The sequence below is a fragment of the Lepidothrix coronata genome, unplaced genomic scaffold (assembly GCF_001604755.1).
Source record: "Lepidothrix coronata isolate B3197 unplaced genomic scaffold, Lepidothrix_coronata-1.0 Scaffold3, whole genome shotgun sequence".
Taxonomy (NCBI): Eukaryota; Metazoa; Chordata; class Aves; order Passeriformes; family Pipridae; genus Lepidothrix; species Lepidothrix coronata.
In genome coordinates, this window is record NW_016690183.1 from 911,427 (window position 1) to 928,161 (window position 16,735).

A 16,735-nucleotide genomic window follows, 5' to 3' on the forward strand; every position below is an offset into this window, starting at 1 on the left:
GCGGATGGCTGAAAAAGTTGTATTTTGTTAAGGGTTTTTTTGCAGAAATTTTTGGAAGTACTTTCATAACTGCAACTGCCCCTGTTTGTCTAATAACACGTCAGATTATTATAGCTGTTCTTGAAAGTCTTACCTAGTTTTGAGAAGCATGAGCAAACAGTAGTTGTTGTTTATTTGTTTTTAATTAATTGTGGTTTGGATTACAGTTTTGTGTAGCAGGTAGATGTGGATTTTGCAGCCTCTTTTCCGGTGTCATACATGTTTCCTATTACCATAGCTGATAAAAAGGATTGTATAAATGATGTATAGGATGCAAGTATTGAATCAGGATTTCTGGAATGTTTATTTCCATGTCTTCACAAGTTGATTCTTTTTCCTTGCCTGTTTTTCCTAAATCTCCTTCTCTGATTGTTGCAAGATAGGAAAAGTCATACCTTTCTGTGCAGAAGCTTTTCTTCTCTGCTTGCTGAGAAAGAGTGGGTGGAACACAGAAATTTTCCACCTATCTACCTTTCCATCACCAAGCATGATATAGAGTTGGAGTGATTTAATGGTGTCAGAAGAAATAATCTTTCCATATAATAATCATAGGGCTAATTTTGTTTCCTGTTCAGTTTTCCCAAGCAGCAATTACAGAAATAGTGGGAAGCGGATTTGATAGTTGCCTGCTGTCTCACCTTTTGAGTAGCATTTAGTTTCACAACTCCTAGGGAGTGTTTATTTTATTCAAAGACTTGGCAAAGCTAAGGGCAGTGAGAAGATACTAGCATCCCTGGAAAGTAAGGAAGGTGATGCAGATTTGCTTGGAATGAATATTTTTGCAAAGTGGGTGGGTTTTGGTTTCACTTTCTTTTAGAAATGGAGATTTTAGTATATCATGTTTATTGGTAGAAGCTTTCATGTTTTTTATATGCAAACTGGAGATTAAATTTTTCTAGTCTCAAAGTAAAAAAAATTAATCAAATTTAACAAAAGGTCTCAATAGAAGTACAGCTCCTAAAGGCAGAAGAAGTAATTTCTCATGGTTTTGTATGATTACTGTAAAACAAAATAATCTTTTTCTCCCGTATATAAAAGTAACCAAAAATTTCTGATTTGCTAATTTTAGAGATCTGGTAAAGAGGGAATTTGGAATGATCATCTAGTACTGGTAAAACAGGAAGTTTTACTGTTTTTCACTGATAGTTCTGGCCCTAATAAGTGCATAAACTAGATGCTACTGGCCAGACGGTTTTGTTTTGCAAATAATAATAATAATAGCATATGTCATGTTTTTAGTCTTCTTTCCTCCTGTAGCTTAGCGTGTATTTTGGTGTACTGGGACAAAGATACAAAATAAAAATTGTCTAGATAAATAAAATTAGTATGAAATATTTTATTCTGCAGTATTTATTTACAGATTATTATATCCTCCATTTAAAAAATATTATAGAAGCTTCAAGGATGTCAATTCTGGTACCATGTTATGTTTATTTTTTTTATCATCAGATTTATGTATTTTAATGACCCGAAACTGTGTGGTTAAATATAAGAATAGCTTTATACTATATTAATTTGACTTTGCCTGAATAGTCATGGGAAAAAAAGTTTTAGGAAGGGCCATTATTAAAGTAATCTTTTGTGAGCTGACCATGGGAAGCTAGGCAGTAGTGACCTCTTTTTTGCCTCATATGCCCCATCATGGAAGGCAGAAGTCCCCACCCCTCAATTAGAGGTTTTTCAAACCAGAGGATGTGACTAGTTGGCAGAGGTGGATGCAAAGTGTCAGTCTGACTTGACACCCTGTAGTTTCTTACAAATGTGAAATGAGAACGGAAAACGCTGATTTTGTTCCTTCTGCCTTATTCCGGTTGGAGGCTGAATCTGTCAAATGTCAAGGTAATGTTAGGTCTTAATGACTGACTCTAGATAACAGTGAATGTGCCCATTTGCCTGAATGTCTGCCTTCATACACGAAGTGTGGGGGATATCTGTATGAATTTTGGTGTTTCATGGTTTTGTTTTCTTTTTGTTTAGATTTTCCGATACATGGTGCAAACTCTTGAGTTAGCTTTTGAGAGTCAGTTTCATCCACATATTGCAAATTCTATCTGTTGTATAAAAAGAAAAGTTTTTGTCTCCTTTCAAGTTTACCAGTTTAGTTATTGGAAAAATAAGCTTGCAGATGGAACCAGTGATTTCTTCCAGTATGACTAACACTGATCTTTCTCCACATACATGCCTTTCATTCAATTGATGCTAACTCATGATTCAGTCCTTCTTTCCAGAGGAAAGATTTGGGGATTGGGGTGTGGCCTTCTCGCAGTATTTTTCATTGCTTTGTGATATACTCCTCCTTTATTACAGGAACACTTACCCAGAATGAGATGATATTTAAGCGCCTCCACCTAGGTACTGTGTCCTATGGAACAGACACAATGGATGAAATACAGAGTCATATTATAAGCTCTTATTCACAGGTATCTCATTTCATAAATTATTTACCTTTAATATGAAGGGGTTTTTTTTAACATCATTGAAGCGTTACCTAGCAATTCGGGATGCTATGAAAGTTGTCATGTGTAGGTGTATCAACAAATATGATGGCAGGGAAAAATGTGAGACAGTACGTAGTTCTTTCCTGATTCTGAAGTTCCTCATGATACCCACTTAAAGGAATTTACTTTTCTGTTCTCCACTAGCAGAAATCTGTGTTAGCCTGTCTGTGCAGTCCTTCTCCTGCCAAATCATCTAGGAGTAAGCTATTTATTAGAGAGACTATAAATTACAAGGAAGTGTGCAGAACAACATGAAAAGTAATTATATCTTTGAAGATATTCATCAAGAATAGACATCGAAAAGCCACATTAATTGGTATAACCAAATAGTAAAACAGTAGTTGTCAAAATAAAATTTATACAAGCATATTTAAAAATTATTTTAGAAAAGAATCATTTCAAACAGCATAAAACTGGAACAGGATTGGGGGGAAAGTGTGAGAAAATGGAAAACTCCATATTGCTCGAGAGCAAAGTGTTCCTGTAATATGTGAGTGCTTGGTCTGGAAAGTGTACAAGAGAATTGTGGCTCCTCTTCTGTCTATGGGTCAGCTGTGGGACAAAGGAGGAAAGTGGAATTCTGCAAGCATTTCCCATGTATGTGAAATTTGGGTGCTTTCTGCAAACTTTCCTAAACACCTGGTTCTACTCTGAGGTTAAGATGGACTTTATACTTTAGTTTTTATTTTTATTCTTCGAAACAAAAAAGAAGAAAATTGACAGAAGGAAACAAATGAAAGGTTAACTAATATTTCTGTGTTGTTTACAGTGTGATGCTAGAAATTTATATAAAAATTCTTTTCTATACTTGGATACACAGACATGACTGGCTGACCCAGTTAAGTTTGTGGCCTGACTTCGTTTTCTGTGTCCTCATTTTCTCTTATAAAAGGATTGTAGGATCAACAATTGATTTGAATACTTAGTCATGCTGTGTTTTGAACTATGGCTCCCTTCTCATTTGCTTAAAATAAAAATAATAAAGTAATTTGACTCCGCACTGGACCCAGTCAATATTATGTAGCTTTTGGGAAGAGAGGCAGGAGGGAAAGCAGTGAAACGCAATACATGCTATAAGTTTTTAGTTTGCAACTTAAATTTCTTAATTATTTCCTATCTGAACAATTCAACAAATCCCTTCTTGAATTCTTTTCCTTCTTTCAACTTAATTCTTAGTAGGTATAGCCATGAATAGTGAGTGAGATACAATAATATACCTTGGAAATGAGATATAGAGCTCTTTGACCTAATGATCAGCAGCCCAAATTTGGTTCGGAATAGGTTACTGAAAGTAACTGCTACTGACTATGTTTATAAAAATCACCCAAACATACTTTTATTATAATGTGTCCTTTGAGTATTTACAATAACAACTGTAACAATAAATAATAATAGTTGACAGTCTTGAGCTGGCTCACCTAGGTCTGATTGAGTTTGAGAACTAAGCACCAGTGTTCTAGAGGAGGCATATTCACTAATACTGCTTTCATATTTTGCAGCTAAATATGCTCTTTGAAAAGAATTGCACAATTCCTGGAATTCTTACTACTTAAAGCTTTTACTAGTTTACTGTAAAATTTAACAAGTGGTACCCATGGTTACAAGTTTTTAGTAACTGTAACATACTTAAAATAAGTAAGAAATGTGAGGGAAGCCTTTTTTCTCAATTATGGGGAAAAGCTTTCCCAAATATAGGTTTGCTTTTAGTAGATGATGAAAAGAGCTTTCTTCAAACTTCTTTTTTTTCCAGCTTTATAAACACTACTTGAGGTTTAAATAATGCTTTAATTATGCATGTTTAGTAGCAACTCTTTGAAACAGAAGAATGATGGAGTCTTGGTAACAAACTAAGCAACTACTAAACAATTGTTTCAATCTGAAGAGTATGGTGAGGTTTATGATAATAGAAGCTGCCAGTTAGCTAGGCAGTGGTTCTTGTGTGACATTGATTTTATCCCTTGTTTGTGTTCTGTTTTATTATTACAGTGGACCTACTAGACTATTGTCATCTTAATGTAACACACAAATCTATTATAACCTGATTATATTTCCCCACTGGAAGCATTTTGTGATAGAGGGCATAATCTTTAATGGAATTTGTGTGAAATTAAATTATACAAGCATCAATAAACATAACATAATTCAGAAGGAGTAAATCAGCTTAATTTATTTGTGACTGTAATGGCATCAGCGTTAGCAGAATGCAAATGCAGAGGTTTAAAGCAGTAGCTGAAAAGCAGTGCCAGATGAGCAGAAAGTTAAACCCTTTATTAGACAACACTGTAATTTGATGGGCAGAATGTTCACGGTTCAGCAGATAGCAGTCAGGAGGAAAAAAGCATGGATTCTGAAAACATTTTCTGAGTTACCCTGGAGCTTTTGGTAGTACAGAAGAGCTTTTGGTAGTACTGCTGATATATTTAATCTACCGCCTTTTAAAAGAGAAAAAAGACCCAACCAGCAAAAAAAACAATAAAACCAACACCCTCCCAACTTATTTTCAACTAATTATAAGCATTTCAGAGGAAGATCAGTTCTGTCGTGTGCTCAAGCATTTCTGAAGGATAACATAAAATAGTGCTAGTTTAGTGACTATGCAATAGTAATGTGATCTTCAAAGATGTGTCAAACTTGTATTTTGCATGATTATTTTATTAGATTATTGCAGTCATATAAGGAGAAACACATTTCAGCCTGCAGCAAAAGCATAAAGCTGCATTAGTTCACAAATAATACAGAAATTGTGTAAGTTGCAAATTAAGTCAGAAATATTTGTATTTTAATTACTCCTAATATTTATACTTTAAAATGATCCTGCTTTTGTTCTTCTGTTCTCATCTCTTCTTCTGATCTTTTCTGAGCACCACAAGTGTGGTGATCTTTTAAAATACAGAGATTTAGGTGAAGATTTAAAAGAAAAGGTTTTCTCTTCAGTTTGATGGCACAGCTGAAGAAGAAAAACAAAACACCACCCTTGCAATTTTGTCTTGGTGTTTCTGAACTTATCCAGTTAGTTACTGGTTTAAATGGTTTGTTTATTTTTAAGAAAAGCCCAATTCATAGAATGTGAAGGACATTAAAGGACTATTGTGACAGATCACTGAAAAATGTAAAATCTGAAGTAAGGTAGGTGCAGTTTCTGCAGAATCCAGTCAGCCTCTTCAGCCCTTTTACTGTATACTTGTTTTCATTGCACATTTTTCAGTTGTCTTCAGACTCTGTTACTGAAATGCAAGGTGAAGAGCCCACAGTTATGTATCATTTCTTAAGAAAAGTAAGTGAGGGTTTTTATGAACTGCAAACTGAATGAGTTAACAGTAGGTTATAATTTACAAACTTTTGTAAAGGGAACAGTCATATACATATATATATATGTGTGTTAGTATTCATGTTTTGCTCCCATTATTGAACTTTGGTTTACTATTCATTGTGTTGGGTCTTAAAGGTCCACTCTCAAAACAGCGGAAACAGTACGAGCTCAACACCATCTAGGAAACCTCAGTCATCTGCACCCAAAGTCCGAAAGAGCGTCAGCAGTCGGATACACGAAGCAGTGAAGGCCATTGCACTCTGCCACAATGTGACCCCCGTGTACGAATCACGGGCTGGCGTGTCTGGAGAAACGGAATACGCAGAGGTGGATCAGGACTTCAGCGATGAAAATCGAACTTACCAGGCTTCCAGCCCTGATGAGGTTAGTGTGCAAGGGTGAAAATATTAGTAGCTCATAAAGAACAACGTAGGCTAAGTTAAAAAGAGAAGAACTGTGAAGGAGGCAGGGGTTTTTTTAAAATTAGTAGTAATCTGGTTTTATTTTTTCTGGTGCTGTAGGAAAGATCTGGTGTTTCTTTGCTGCATAAAAGTGTTTTCAGTTATTTGACTAAAAGATCTGTGAAGTCAGTGCTTTGGGATCAATACTGCGTTGAGGATTGCAATTTAAGTGATTAGGTGTATTCTCAAAACATTAATCTATGTATGAATCACAGCATACTATTAAAGGGAATATGAAGCTGCTCTGAGTGATGGACAACCAGGTACATTAGCTAGAGATGCTACCAGTTACTGAAATGTATAGATTCTTAACAGGAAAAAAAAACCCCTACCTCAATATGCCTGTAGAAAAGGTTTTGAGCTTCAGACCCTAGGTAACTTCATAATCTTCAGGGTTCAGTCAAAATTGCATCAAGTGTAGCACAAATTTAAAAGCCCATTTCAATAAAAACATGCATTTGACTTCCATTGAAATCAAAATTTTAAACAAATCCCACTGCATTCATTGGATTTGAGTTATTTTTCTGAATAATCCTGTCTTGTGCCCTAAATTGATTGCCTAAAATTCAATCTAAAAAGATACTAGAAGAGAGAGGCAAAGCTTGTGTTTCAAGATACTGCAAAGTAAGTTCACTTTATAAAAACACGTGGGTGGTTGATACAGAGAAATAGTATTTCGAGGTTGGTTTGCATCTGAAAGTGAGCAGGTTGAGGGGCATCTTTGTTTTAAAGAATCTCTAACATTGTCTGAAACTTGGATGTGCTGTTAGTGTTGTAACCACAGTAGCTTAGTCATAAGTAGAAGAGCGTTGTTGTACTATGTGAAGAAGAGAGTTTGTATCTAAAAGCCTGAATATTTTTCTAGCTGTATAAGTTTATCTAATACAAGACAATGTTTCTTCCACAAACTTCATCTTGCCACAGCATAGTGTATTATTCATGGTACACATTTGGCTTTCATGTCTAATATGTCACCATATGTAATGCTAAACAAAACTTCAGCAGTTCAAACTACAAGCTGTAATTGCTAAAAGTGTAATGAGTCTATAACAAGTATTTTTTAGGAATGCAAGAAATAAAAATAAATTTGGCTTCATGTAGTACAGAACTGGCAGGCATTACATGCATTTCAAATGCTGTAAACACAGTTCATAGTGTCAAAGGATTGTAGAATGTGAAGAAATGGCTGGTTCTCGGTGATTAAAAAATGGCAGTCAGTGTTTTTAAAAATAAACTCTGAGCAGGACTTGATATGCTTCTCTTTGGCTAAAATCAATAATCCATAATACTATATGTGGTGTTATACAGTGTGGGCTGATCTGCATTATGAACTGAGAATGCTGAAAGGGCATTTGTTTATGCCAGAAGTATACTGTAAATATAGTTTGTTAGTGTAGTTGTATAATGTTTGACTTGTATTATGCACACATGTACACATTTTCATCTGCACATAGATTTATTTTCGCTGAATACATCAGTTTAATGAGCCTGTGAGGTACTTCTAAATGTAATGAATGACTGCATGAGCAAGTATCTGCCTATGAAGATACGATGGCAACTTTTAAATTAGGTAAACATTCTGCTTTAATAGCCAGAGGTATTACTAAGTCAGATGAAGAGACATGCGGTTGAGAGAGACTATTTTGAGTTTTTTCTCCTACTTGCTCTTCTCTCCCTGTGGGCTTTTATATATTCGTTCAATTGTTTGAAACCTGAAAATGCTACCATGAAGAGCAATTCTCCTCCCATATTTGCTAAAGGAAGCAGGTGTAAGACTCAAGAATTATGCAAGTGGTGCCCTGGGAAGACAGTAGGGAATTTGACCTTGGTAAGAGGAAAGGAAAGTTGATAAAGTGCTAATACAGCAGATCTGGGACTCAGGGATGAAAGGGAAGTAGAAAAAGAAATTGACAACAAAGAACCTGTTAGCGCTTTGAGGGAGAGAGTGCGCAGATATCGTTTTAATAGTGATTTTTTGTCATTTCAACTCATACATTAAAACTATATGACAGTGAAATGAAAAACTTACGTTCTGAAACACAGCATTAAATTTCCTTTTTGTTTCTCACAGATAATGCTTGAAACACTAGTAAAATTATCATATTGAACAAATATGCTTTAATATAATGAGAAATGGATGTTAAATGGAGTCTTATAAAATGATGAAGCAACAAAAAACATGTAAACAGCATAAAAATTGCAGCATGACAGCAAAAAGCCTAAGAGTTGAAAGACTAGCAGGTCTTTATCATAATTTTTTAAAGACTTCTATTGATGCAATGTTTGCAAATCACTGGAGCCTAAGGAAAATAATGTAAATGGTTCATTATTTAGCTTATTGAACTTTTCTGCAGTTAGGTTGACGGATGATGCCAATGTTTCCCAATCACCGGAGTACCATTTTAAAAGCATTTTTTATTGAATAAAGTGCTTTGAATATTGCACCCTGGAGCTTTATTTAGGGAAATGGTTCAATTGATGTTTTCTGTTTAACCTCAGCACTGACCTATCACAACATATTTGGTTAATAAGCAACATTATCATTTAATAGACTTAACCAGTTTTATGCATTGTACTTTCTCAACGTTACAACTCTGTTCTCTTAGATATTGTTTATGGATCTGGTTTGATTGCAGTCTTTTGAAACAAGATGTTATTTGCGCAGTTATCTGTTGCATTATATAATACTGCATGATCTCACCATAGGATATAAAGAGCTAAGAACAGTATGTAAGTATAAACTATTCTCCCGTGTAGAGAGGTATACGAAGCAGTTTAGTAATATGCTGACATACTATATGCTTAATGAATTGACCTGAGGAACTCATTTGAAATTCCTCACATCTGTGTGTATATGTGTGCATCTATATACAGATAAAATATAACCATAACAAAATATGCACATTTGGAAGTAGGTACATTCATCATAAAAGATGTATTTATCTATTGTTAGAGTAACCTGAGATAAGTAACTGATTTTGTATTCATAATGCAAACCCTACTTATGCCAGGCTCTTTGTTTCTTATGATAAGTGATCAATATTTCATTTTCTCTGAAAGAGTGGAAAGTTTCATTTGTCTGTCACTTGTCCTCCCTCTACAGCTGAAGCATAGCAAACAATAAACATTCACTGAGAACTCACTGAAAAAAAAAAAAAAAAGAAGAAAGCTCCTACTTGGCCATCATAGGTGTGGGGTCACCTCATCTATAGAAAGCCAGCTACCTTAATGTAATGAACAATCATAAAAGGATATAAGCTAAGTAGGCTTAGCTTATAGTAGAGTTCAAAGGTCAGAGACCCAAGCAATTCAGGGCATGCTATGAACAGGAGCCTTTAAAGACCTTTGCTCCCCTTGGTCAGAAAAGGTTGATCAGTCATGATTTTTAATGACTGCTTACTCTCATAAACCAGCCATTTATTGGTTATGCTTTGTCCTCCACTGTTATATTCTCAAGCATTTTTAATTCCAGGATCTTGAATATTTAAATACTACCTTAAAGTGTGGTCAGTTATTTAATTCCAACGTTTCTGTCCAGAGACAACAGAGTTGCTAAAATTAATTACAACGATACAAAGCCAATCATTTAAAAACAGACAGGGAAATTATACGCCCTTAGTGAAGCAGCTTTTGTGTTTACAAAAGTGAAGCTGTAATGTATGAGACATGTTGTATTGTTTAATTCATTTTATTGTGTGTGCTTATTGAAGCAAGACTAATTGTGTTGTTTTGTCAATGTATTGTGAAAAGCAAATCACTCAGTAGCATAAAACCATCACTTGCATGACCTTCGAGACCCACAAAGAATAACTACTCCATAGCTTGTCTTGAATATTGATTGGCAGTTTTTTCACATGATCAAGCTGTATTTTTAAGTTAATAATTTTATTTTAATTATGAAGTTTCTTGATGAAAAGTGATGGGCTGGAAATTTTAGTTATCAAATCATTGTTTATAAATATAAACAAACCAGCTGATTGGAGACATATATGAGTTGTTGCTGAACAATCCAGACAGAAACTGTTGGGAACACTCAGGCAATGGGAAAAGGAAATCTTACTGCTTCTTTCCCATTTCCAAAGCAATAGCTTTAACTTCAAAATGCCGCATTTATAATCTCTGTATACCTTATACAACAGTCTGATTTTGAAAGCAGATCCTATTTGCTGAGTGAAGATGCTTTTAAATACTCTGAAAGAAGTACATGTTGGTTATGTGAGAATTTTTCTAAGCAGCAACACTAGCTTACAAAATTTCCATCCCTAATCCTTCTTTCTTACCCTACAAATTGCTCCCTCATATATGTCAAAACCTTTGAAGATTTTATTTATATGGGGGTTTTTTTCAGTTTAAGGGGTCAGGTTCATAGCATGGCTTCAGTAAAGGTGTGAGCACAACTGTGGTGGAACTCCTGAACTGCTATATGAGGTGGAGAAGAGCTGCCAACACCAGCCATGAGGCAGTGGATCTTTTTCTTAAACTGATGTTAGCTCAAAAGAGAATATTGTACTTTGAAAGTGACAGTTAGTTGGTCATAAGTTGTTTTGAGCAATACTTTGTAGATATTGAGCAGTTCAGTATTTCTGCTGGGGAGCAGCAATGGCAGTCTGGCCCATAAGGAGAGGAAAGCAGGCGGTGGCCTTAGTGATGAGATATAGAGCCCCACAATATCCAAGTACGGTGAAAGGCACACATCCCATGATGGAAACTGCACTGTCAAAAGTATGTATTATTGTACAAGTTAACCCTAATGCAGTACATAAGCTGTTTGATTTGATTTGGTTCCATAAATAAATATTTCTAAACAATTGTGATGATTGTCCCCAAAACATGGACATGCTGCCATGTTCTGTAACAACTTCTTTTGAAGTTTCAGCTCTTCATGCCCCTCTTCAGAGGCACTCGTTCCTCAAGAAGCTGAGCTAGAAACACCCTCCTGCTTAAAGAAGCTACTTCCACCTCCTGAACTGGTACTGCTCTGGGTGATGTTTTGGGTTGCACAGTTACTGCTTGATTTGGGAGTTTCCTTATGAAATCTCTGAATTTGACTTTGAATGGAAATCTGTGCCCTGGTAGTTGAAGTGCTTGATACTGGGAGCTGTGAACTATAGAAGCTCAGAGGGTCAGGTGGCCTCTAGTGGGGAGGCACTGCTGACAGAGGCAATCAGAGTTTGAGTGGGCATGTGGTAAATAGAAGCATCTGAAAGATTTGGCGTAAGAAACACTAAATGATGTTTTTCTCAGTAGCTCGATTCAGATCTGTTGCATTTCTGTTTCACAATGCAAGTGTTTGCTCCCTCCATTCCGAATTTGGAGGTTGCTTCTTTGACTTTGTCATGTGAGAGGTTGATATCTGTCTTTACCCTTTGAATTGCTACTGAGAAGGAAATCAACTAGCAAGTTAACAACCACAGACGTTCACCTTGACCCCACTTACATTACCAGCCCTGGGAACACTACAGAGAGGCTTCAGGTGCACACCTGTGTCTCAATATGGGAGGACCCTTTATCTGCCAGTGTACGTAAGTCTCTCAGGCAGCCAGTTTCCATAGGAGAGAAGCTTTGTGATAAACCAGACAAGATCCATAAAATATTAAAATCAGCCTCCAACCTGGATTCAGGAAACTTGACACATTTCATCTGTGTGTTTGTTTGCAAATTAATGTTGATCAGCGAATAAATATTATCATTAGAATGGATTTTCTTTTAAAACAAAATGTTAGCATCACCAGTGAAGACTTTTGTGCTTGTCCAACCGTTAATTGCTTTATGTGACTTCATCCAATATGCCAAACTCTGTAGAAACCACAGCTGCTGCATTTTCCTGGCATTCTAGGAGTTCCTGATTTAGGCACACTAGAAATTGCAAGGCCATTTTAATGTAAGGTTTCAGAAGCATGTTGAAGAGTAGAGAGTATACTCGTAGACAGGAAACCTCAAGAAGAGAGACTTGCCTAGGAATTCTTTTTCTGAACTCTATGTAGTCAGTTTTTCAGTATATATTTATTTGTTAAGATTTATAATGTAGATTTTCATGCCATTTGTGAATATTTTTTTTTAATTTCTACATTCTAATTTTTTTAATTTCTACATTTAATGGTAAGGTCTGACTGTGTTGTTCTGGATGCTGCTCTGATTCATTCTGAATGACGAGAGTCAAACTTGTTGTCTTGCTCTGAAGTTTGTTCAGTGTCCTTTTAGGCATCTATTTGACTCTTGAGCCTTAATGAGTCTTTTTGCTATGGTATTTGCACAGATAAATTTAAAAAAAAAATAAATACGCAGTTGTGTGTAGGCCAGGTATGAGAATCCAAAATGACTGTGCTGAAAAATACTAATTCAAATAGTAGGTGAAGCCAAGTATAAATAATAAACAGATTTGAGTCACCAAATATTGAACACTTAAGTCCTCACTGCAAAGGGATACAAATAAGATGATAGGGTATTAGTAGAAAGATGCAATTTACAGGTCAGAATGTAATAGTAACCTTTCACTGTGAAAATTGAAAATTAACCTTGGAAGTATTGGATCATTTACAGTTTATATGGTACTTTTATTGAAGAAGAAAAATCTGTAAAAAGGCTCCTGTGATTTTTGAGATTTTAAAAATGGTGTTTTTCAAAGTGTATTCTATTCTCTTCTGTAACTACGTCTCACTGTAGTTTAATTTGGTGACGCCTACACAGATGGCACTACTAGGGTTTCTTAGGGGTTCACGCAGGGGTTTTTTTCCAATTTTAAATTTTCATAGAAGCTACAGTGATTTACTTGCTTTGTGTGAAATTCTTAGTGAGCATTAGTCATCACATCTGTTGAACTGACTTTACTACTTGCACATCTTTTATCAGACTGCTCGATTTTTTTTTTTTGTCTTACTTGAGATTAATAGCAGAGGCAGGTTCCAGAAAAATTACATGAATTTCATTATGCTTACCTTTCTAGTAATTTAAAAATCTGGTCTCCAATAATGATTAGCATTTGGAAAAATAAAATTAGATTGAGAGAATTTTTCTTATCAGAAGCTTCCCATTTAGATATGGAATATGACTTGTATATAAACTATCAGTGCCTAAAGTATTAACTTTTTGAAGGAATAAATCACACAGTGGTGGTGATAGATATTTAAAGCATAACGTAAAAAAATGCAGAAGCTGTATGTGATGCGCTTCAAAGCAGCAAAATTGTAGGGAAAAAAAAGGTAAATCTCTACTGCATGCATTTAAGATGCCATGTAATGGCCAGTCTTCGCGAGCGAAGATTTGGGAAAGGTCATTAACCCTTCGAGCCTGCGCAGTGGATTTTTTAGGTGAGACACAGTGTGCGCTGAACTGAGCCCACCCTTTAATCCTGAGGTTCATCTGCCGGGGCCAAGCAAGCTTGGACAGTGGCAGTGAGGTCCCCAGGACGTAGGTTTGTTTAGAGTGACCTTCTCTTAGATGGATTGCCTCACAGGGCTGACGAGCTCCATCTGCCCGGGGGGCTGGGAATTGAACCCGGGTCGCAGTGGTGAGAGTCCTGCACCCTAACCACTAAACCACCAGAGGCCCCCCCAGGATGCCATGTAGTGGTAGCTAATAGTGATTACTGTATAATGCAACATTTCTGGGTTTATGGAAGGGACTTTCACATGTGTGTTTGTGGGATGCAGTATTGTAAGCCTGGTTTCCATCTGATTTGGTGTGGTAAGAGCTCATACTGTTGTTGAAACAAAGTAATGAAATGATGCAAGTGAGCAAAGTAAGCTAAAAATAAGGTCCTTTGCTTATTTATTTCTTACATATTACATTGTCTCAACTTGCATGTAATTATAGATGTAATAAAATATTTTATAATGGAAATACTCCCAAAATCTTTTACTTACATGGTGGTGGTGTTTGTACAGAAATTGTATTCTGGTTTTGCATAATTTCTACTGGATGTCATTGGTGTATTGTTGAATGTATGTGGGGTTTTTATTAGAACTGTTCTTTCTGAATAATATATTCTAAATACCTAATTTTCAGTAATAAGTTCAAATAAGCTTTTATATTCTTTGTAAGAAATTCTGTAAGCTTTCTCAAGGAAAATAACTCATTTGATGTATTAAGATTTTGTACTCAGTCTACTGCTATTCACTTTTTTTCCCTAGATTCTTGGAAGAGTTTAGACTTTTACCCTAGCAACACTTGTTTGGCTTTAGAGTAATTTATATAACAGTATAATAGACCTTTCACACTGAAACATGTCTCTTTCCCCCCCTTTTTTTTTTCTTTCTTTAGGTAGCTCTGGTGCAGTGGACGGAGAGTGTGGGTCTTACTCTGGTTAACAGGGATCTGACCTCAATGCAGCTGAAGACCCCTGGTGGACACATCCTGACGTACTATATCCTGCAGATCTTCCCCTTCACTTCTGAGAGCAAGCGCATGGGCATCATAGTTAGGGTAATTTGGGGGGGGGTTGAGTGTGATTTTTTCAAAAAATAATGTTACTGGATGTTTATTCTTATAGAATTTAATAGCAACTCCATCCTTCAGGGAATGCATTTCATAGGATTTTCAAATGGAAAGTTTACCTTTGATACAAGGTACACATGAAATACTAGGCAAGCAATTGTAGAAGAGTCTCTTACATGGGAGAACGTTAATTTCACGACTTCATACTTGGCCTCTGAGGCTGGAAGTTGCCTTTAAGCCTTTCGTTTTAATTGTCATTTGTTCCTTTCACACAAAATACTTTGCTTCTTCAATGGATGAATTAACAGCTGGACAATCTTACAACAGGGGTTACCATCTTCTGTACTACTAGTGCTGCTGCTTTTCAAGACCCGGTACTGGTATCTGAACTGGCATGAATACGCACCACAGGCCTAAGATTTAAAAGATTTGGGCTTAGTTGCCTTATGAACTGCTTAGTTGGGAGCACAGTAACAGTCATTAAAACCTCAGATGAAAGGAAACCACAACACTGTTCTCAAAAAGGAATTTTAAACCTCGGAGAATGTTATGCCATCCACACTACTGCATACCTTCAGTCAAACACAACTTCAGACAACATTGTTAGATGGTTAGGTCAGTACCAAGTCACAGTTAAACAGGTGTCACACTCATCCAATTTTTTTTATCTTCCTATGATGCCAAGCCAGACATGCCATCAGCCTTAGGCAAAGATACTTCAGGCAGAATGTGTGCATGGTCAGGTCTGGAGAGACCTTGGCAAGTCTGTATTACATTACATGAGGTTGGCATTAGGAGCCTACTTAACAGTAACATGTTCAGAGATGTTCTAAGAAGCTTGCAGATCAGACTCAGAAGCTCCTCATTTGGATTATATTTGCCTGTATGTGGATTCACTGAATCTGCAATGAATGTTGCATCATTAAAAAATCTGTAACAAGCATTTACACTAGGATATTTGTAAATTTTTAATTACCTAGGTATCTCAAAGATACAGAGCTTTCTGGTTTGGGTTAGATGGTATTTGCCACCAAAGAAACAAAATAATAGCTAGAGGGGACATAACAGCGATATTTTAAAATTTAGTTTAGGGACACTGAGAATCCGTTATGCATGTTGACTTCAGTTAGAACTGATCCTCTTACATGGAAAGTAGGAGATATGCAACTTGATGGAATCAGTGATGTCACTGGAAATAGTAACATCAAGTAATAAAACTTACCCACCTCTTGGCAAGGTACTTCATCTTTTATAAATGGTAACCTATTGAGTACTTCAGAAGACAATTAAATTCTTGATATGTAATTGTTTTGACTGCATAAACAGATATTCTTCCCTTCCCCCACCCCTCCCACCCCCCATTTCTTTTATAAAATTTTAGGATGAATCTTCGGGAGAAATTACATTTTACATGAAGGGTGCAGACGTTGCCATGTCCACTATTGTACAGTACAATGATTGGTTGGAAGAAGAGGTAAGAAAAAAAAAATCAAAATTTAAAAACATTAATGTTATGTAAAAACTAAAAATCTAAAATAGAAAACTCAGATGTTATTGGAATATGTTTAAAGGAAAATCTGAGTCAATGAAGTAATGGATTTTGAAGTTCAGTTACACATATCCCGAATGGGTTTTAAGGGATTAGAATTATTTCCAGTTCTTGAATAACCCACAGGAAAAGCAGAGCTGGTAGTCATAGCAGAACATGTTCCTACTTAAAACAAGGAAAGTTGTTTTTCATTGACTGACCTTTCCCATAAAACCTAATTACTTCTGAGAAGTATTCTGCTATAAATCTATTTATCCTGAAATGCTCTTGTTTGATCAAAATCTGCAGTGAGGTATGATTATGAATTAGAGTTTAATAAGGGTTGCATCCAAACTGAATTTTTTTTTTCCACATTTATCAAATTTGCAATAAAATAGTGACTGAATTTCAAAGCTGATTAATATTTTTCGCTGTGTTGCTCTAGTAGGTACCAGCAGTCATCTTA

General features: G+C 35.9%; 1 protein-coding gene across 4 annotated transcripts in view; it reads left to right on the top strand.

Annotated features, from left to right (window-relative positions):
- Positions 1-16,735, top strand: part of ATP9B (ATPase phospholipid transporting 9B (putative)) — a 158,868-nt gene that overhangs the window by 123,089 nt on the left and 19,044 nt on the right. For all 4 annotated transcript variants that reach the window (XM_017822238.1, XM_017822254.1, XM_017822247.1 and 1 more), the window contains exons 14-17: positions 2,347-2,459; positions 5,983-6,231; positions 14,568-14,729; positions 16,123-16,215. In XM_017822238.1, the coding sequence (XP_017677727.1) occupies positions 2,347-2,459; positions 5,983-6,231; positions 14,568-14,729; positions 16,123-16,215 (617 nt within the window). The remainder of the gene's footprint in view (positions 1-2,346; positions 2,460-5,982; positions 6,232-14,567; positions 14,730-16,122; positions 16,216-16,735) is intronic.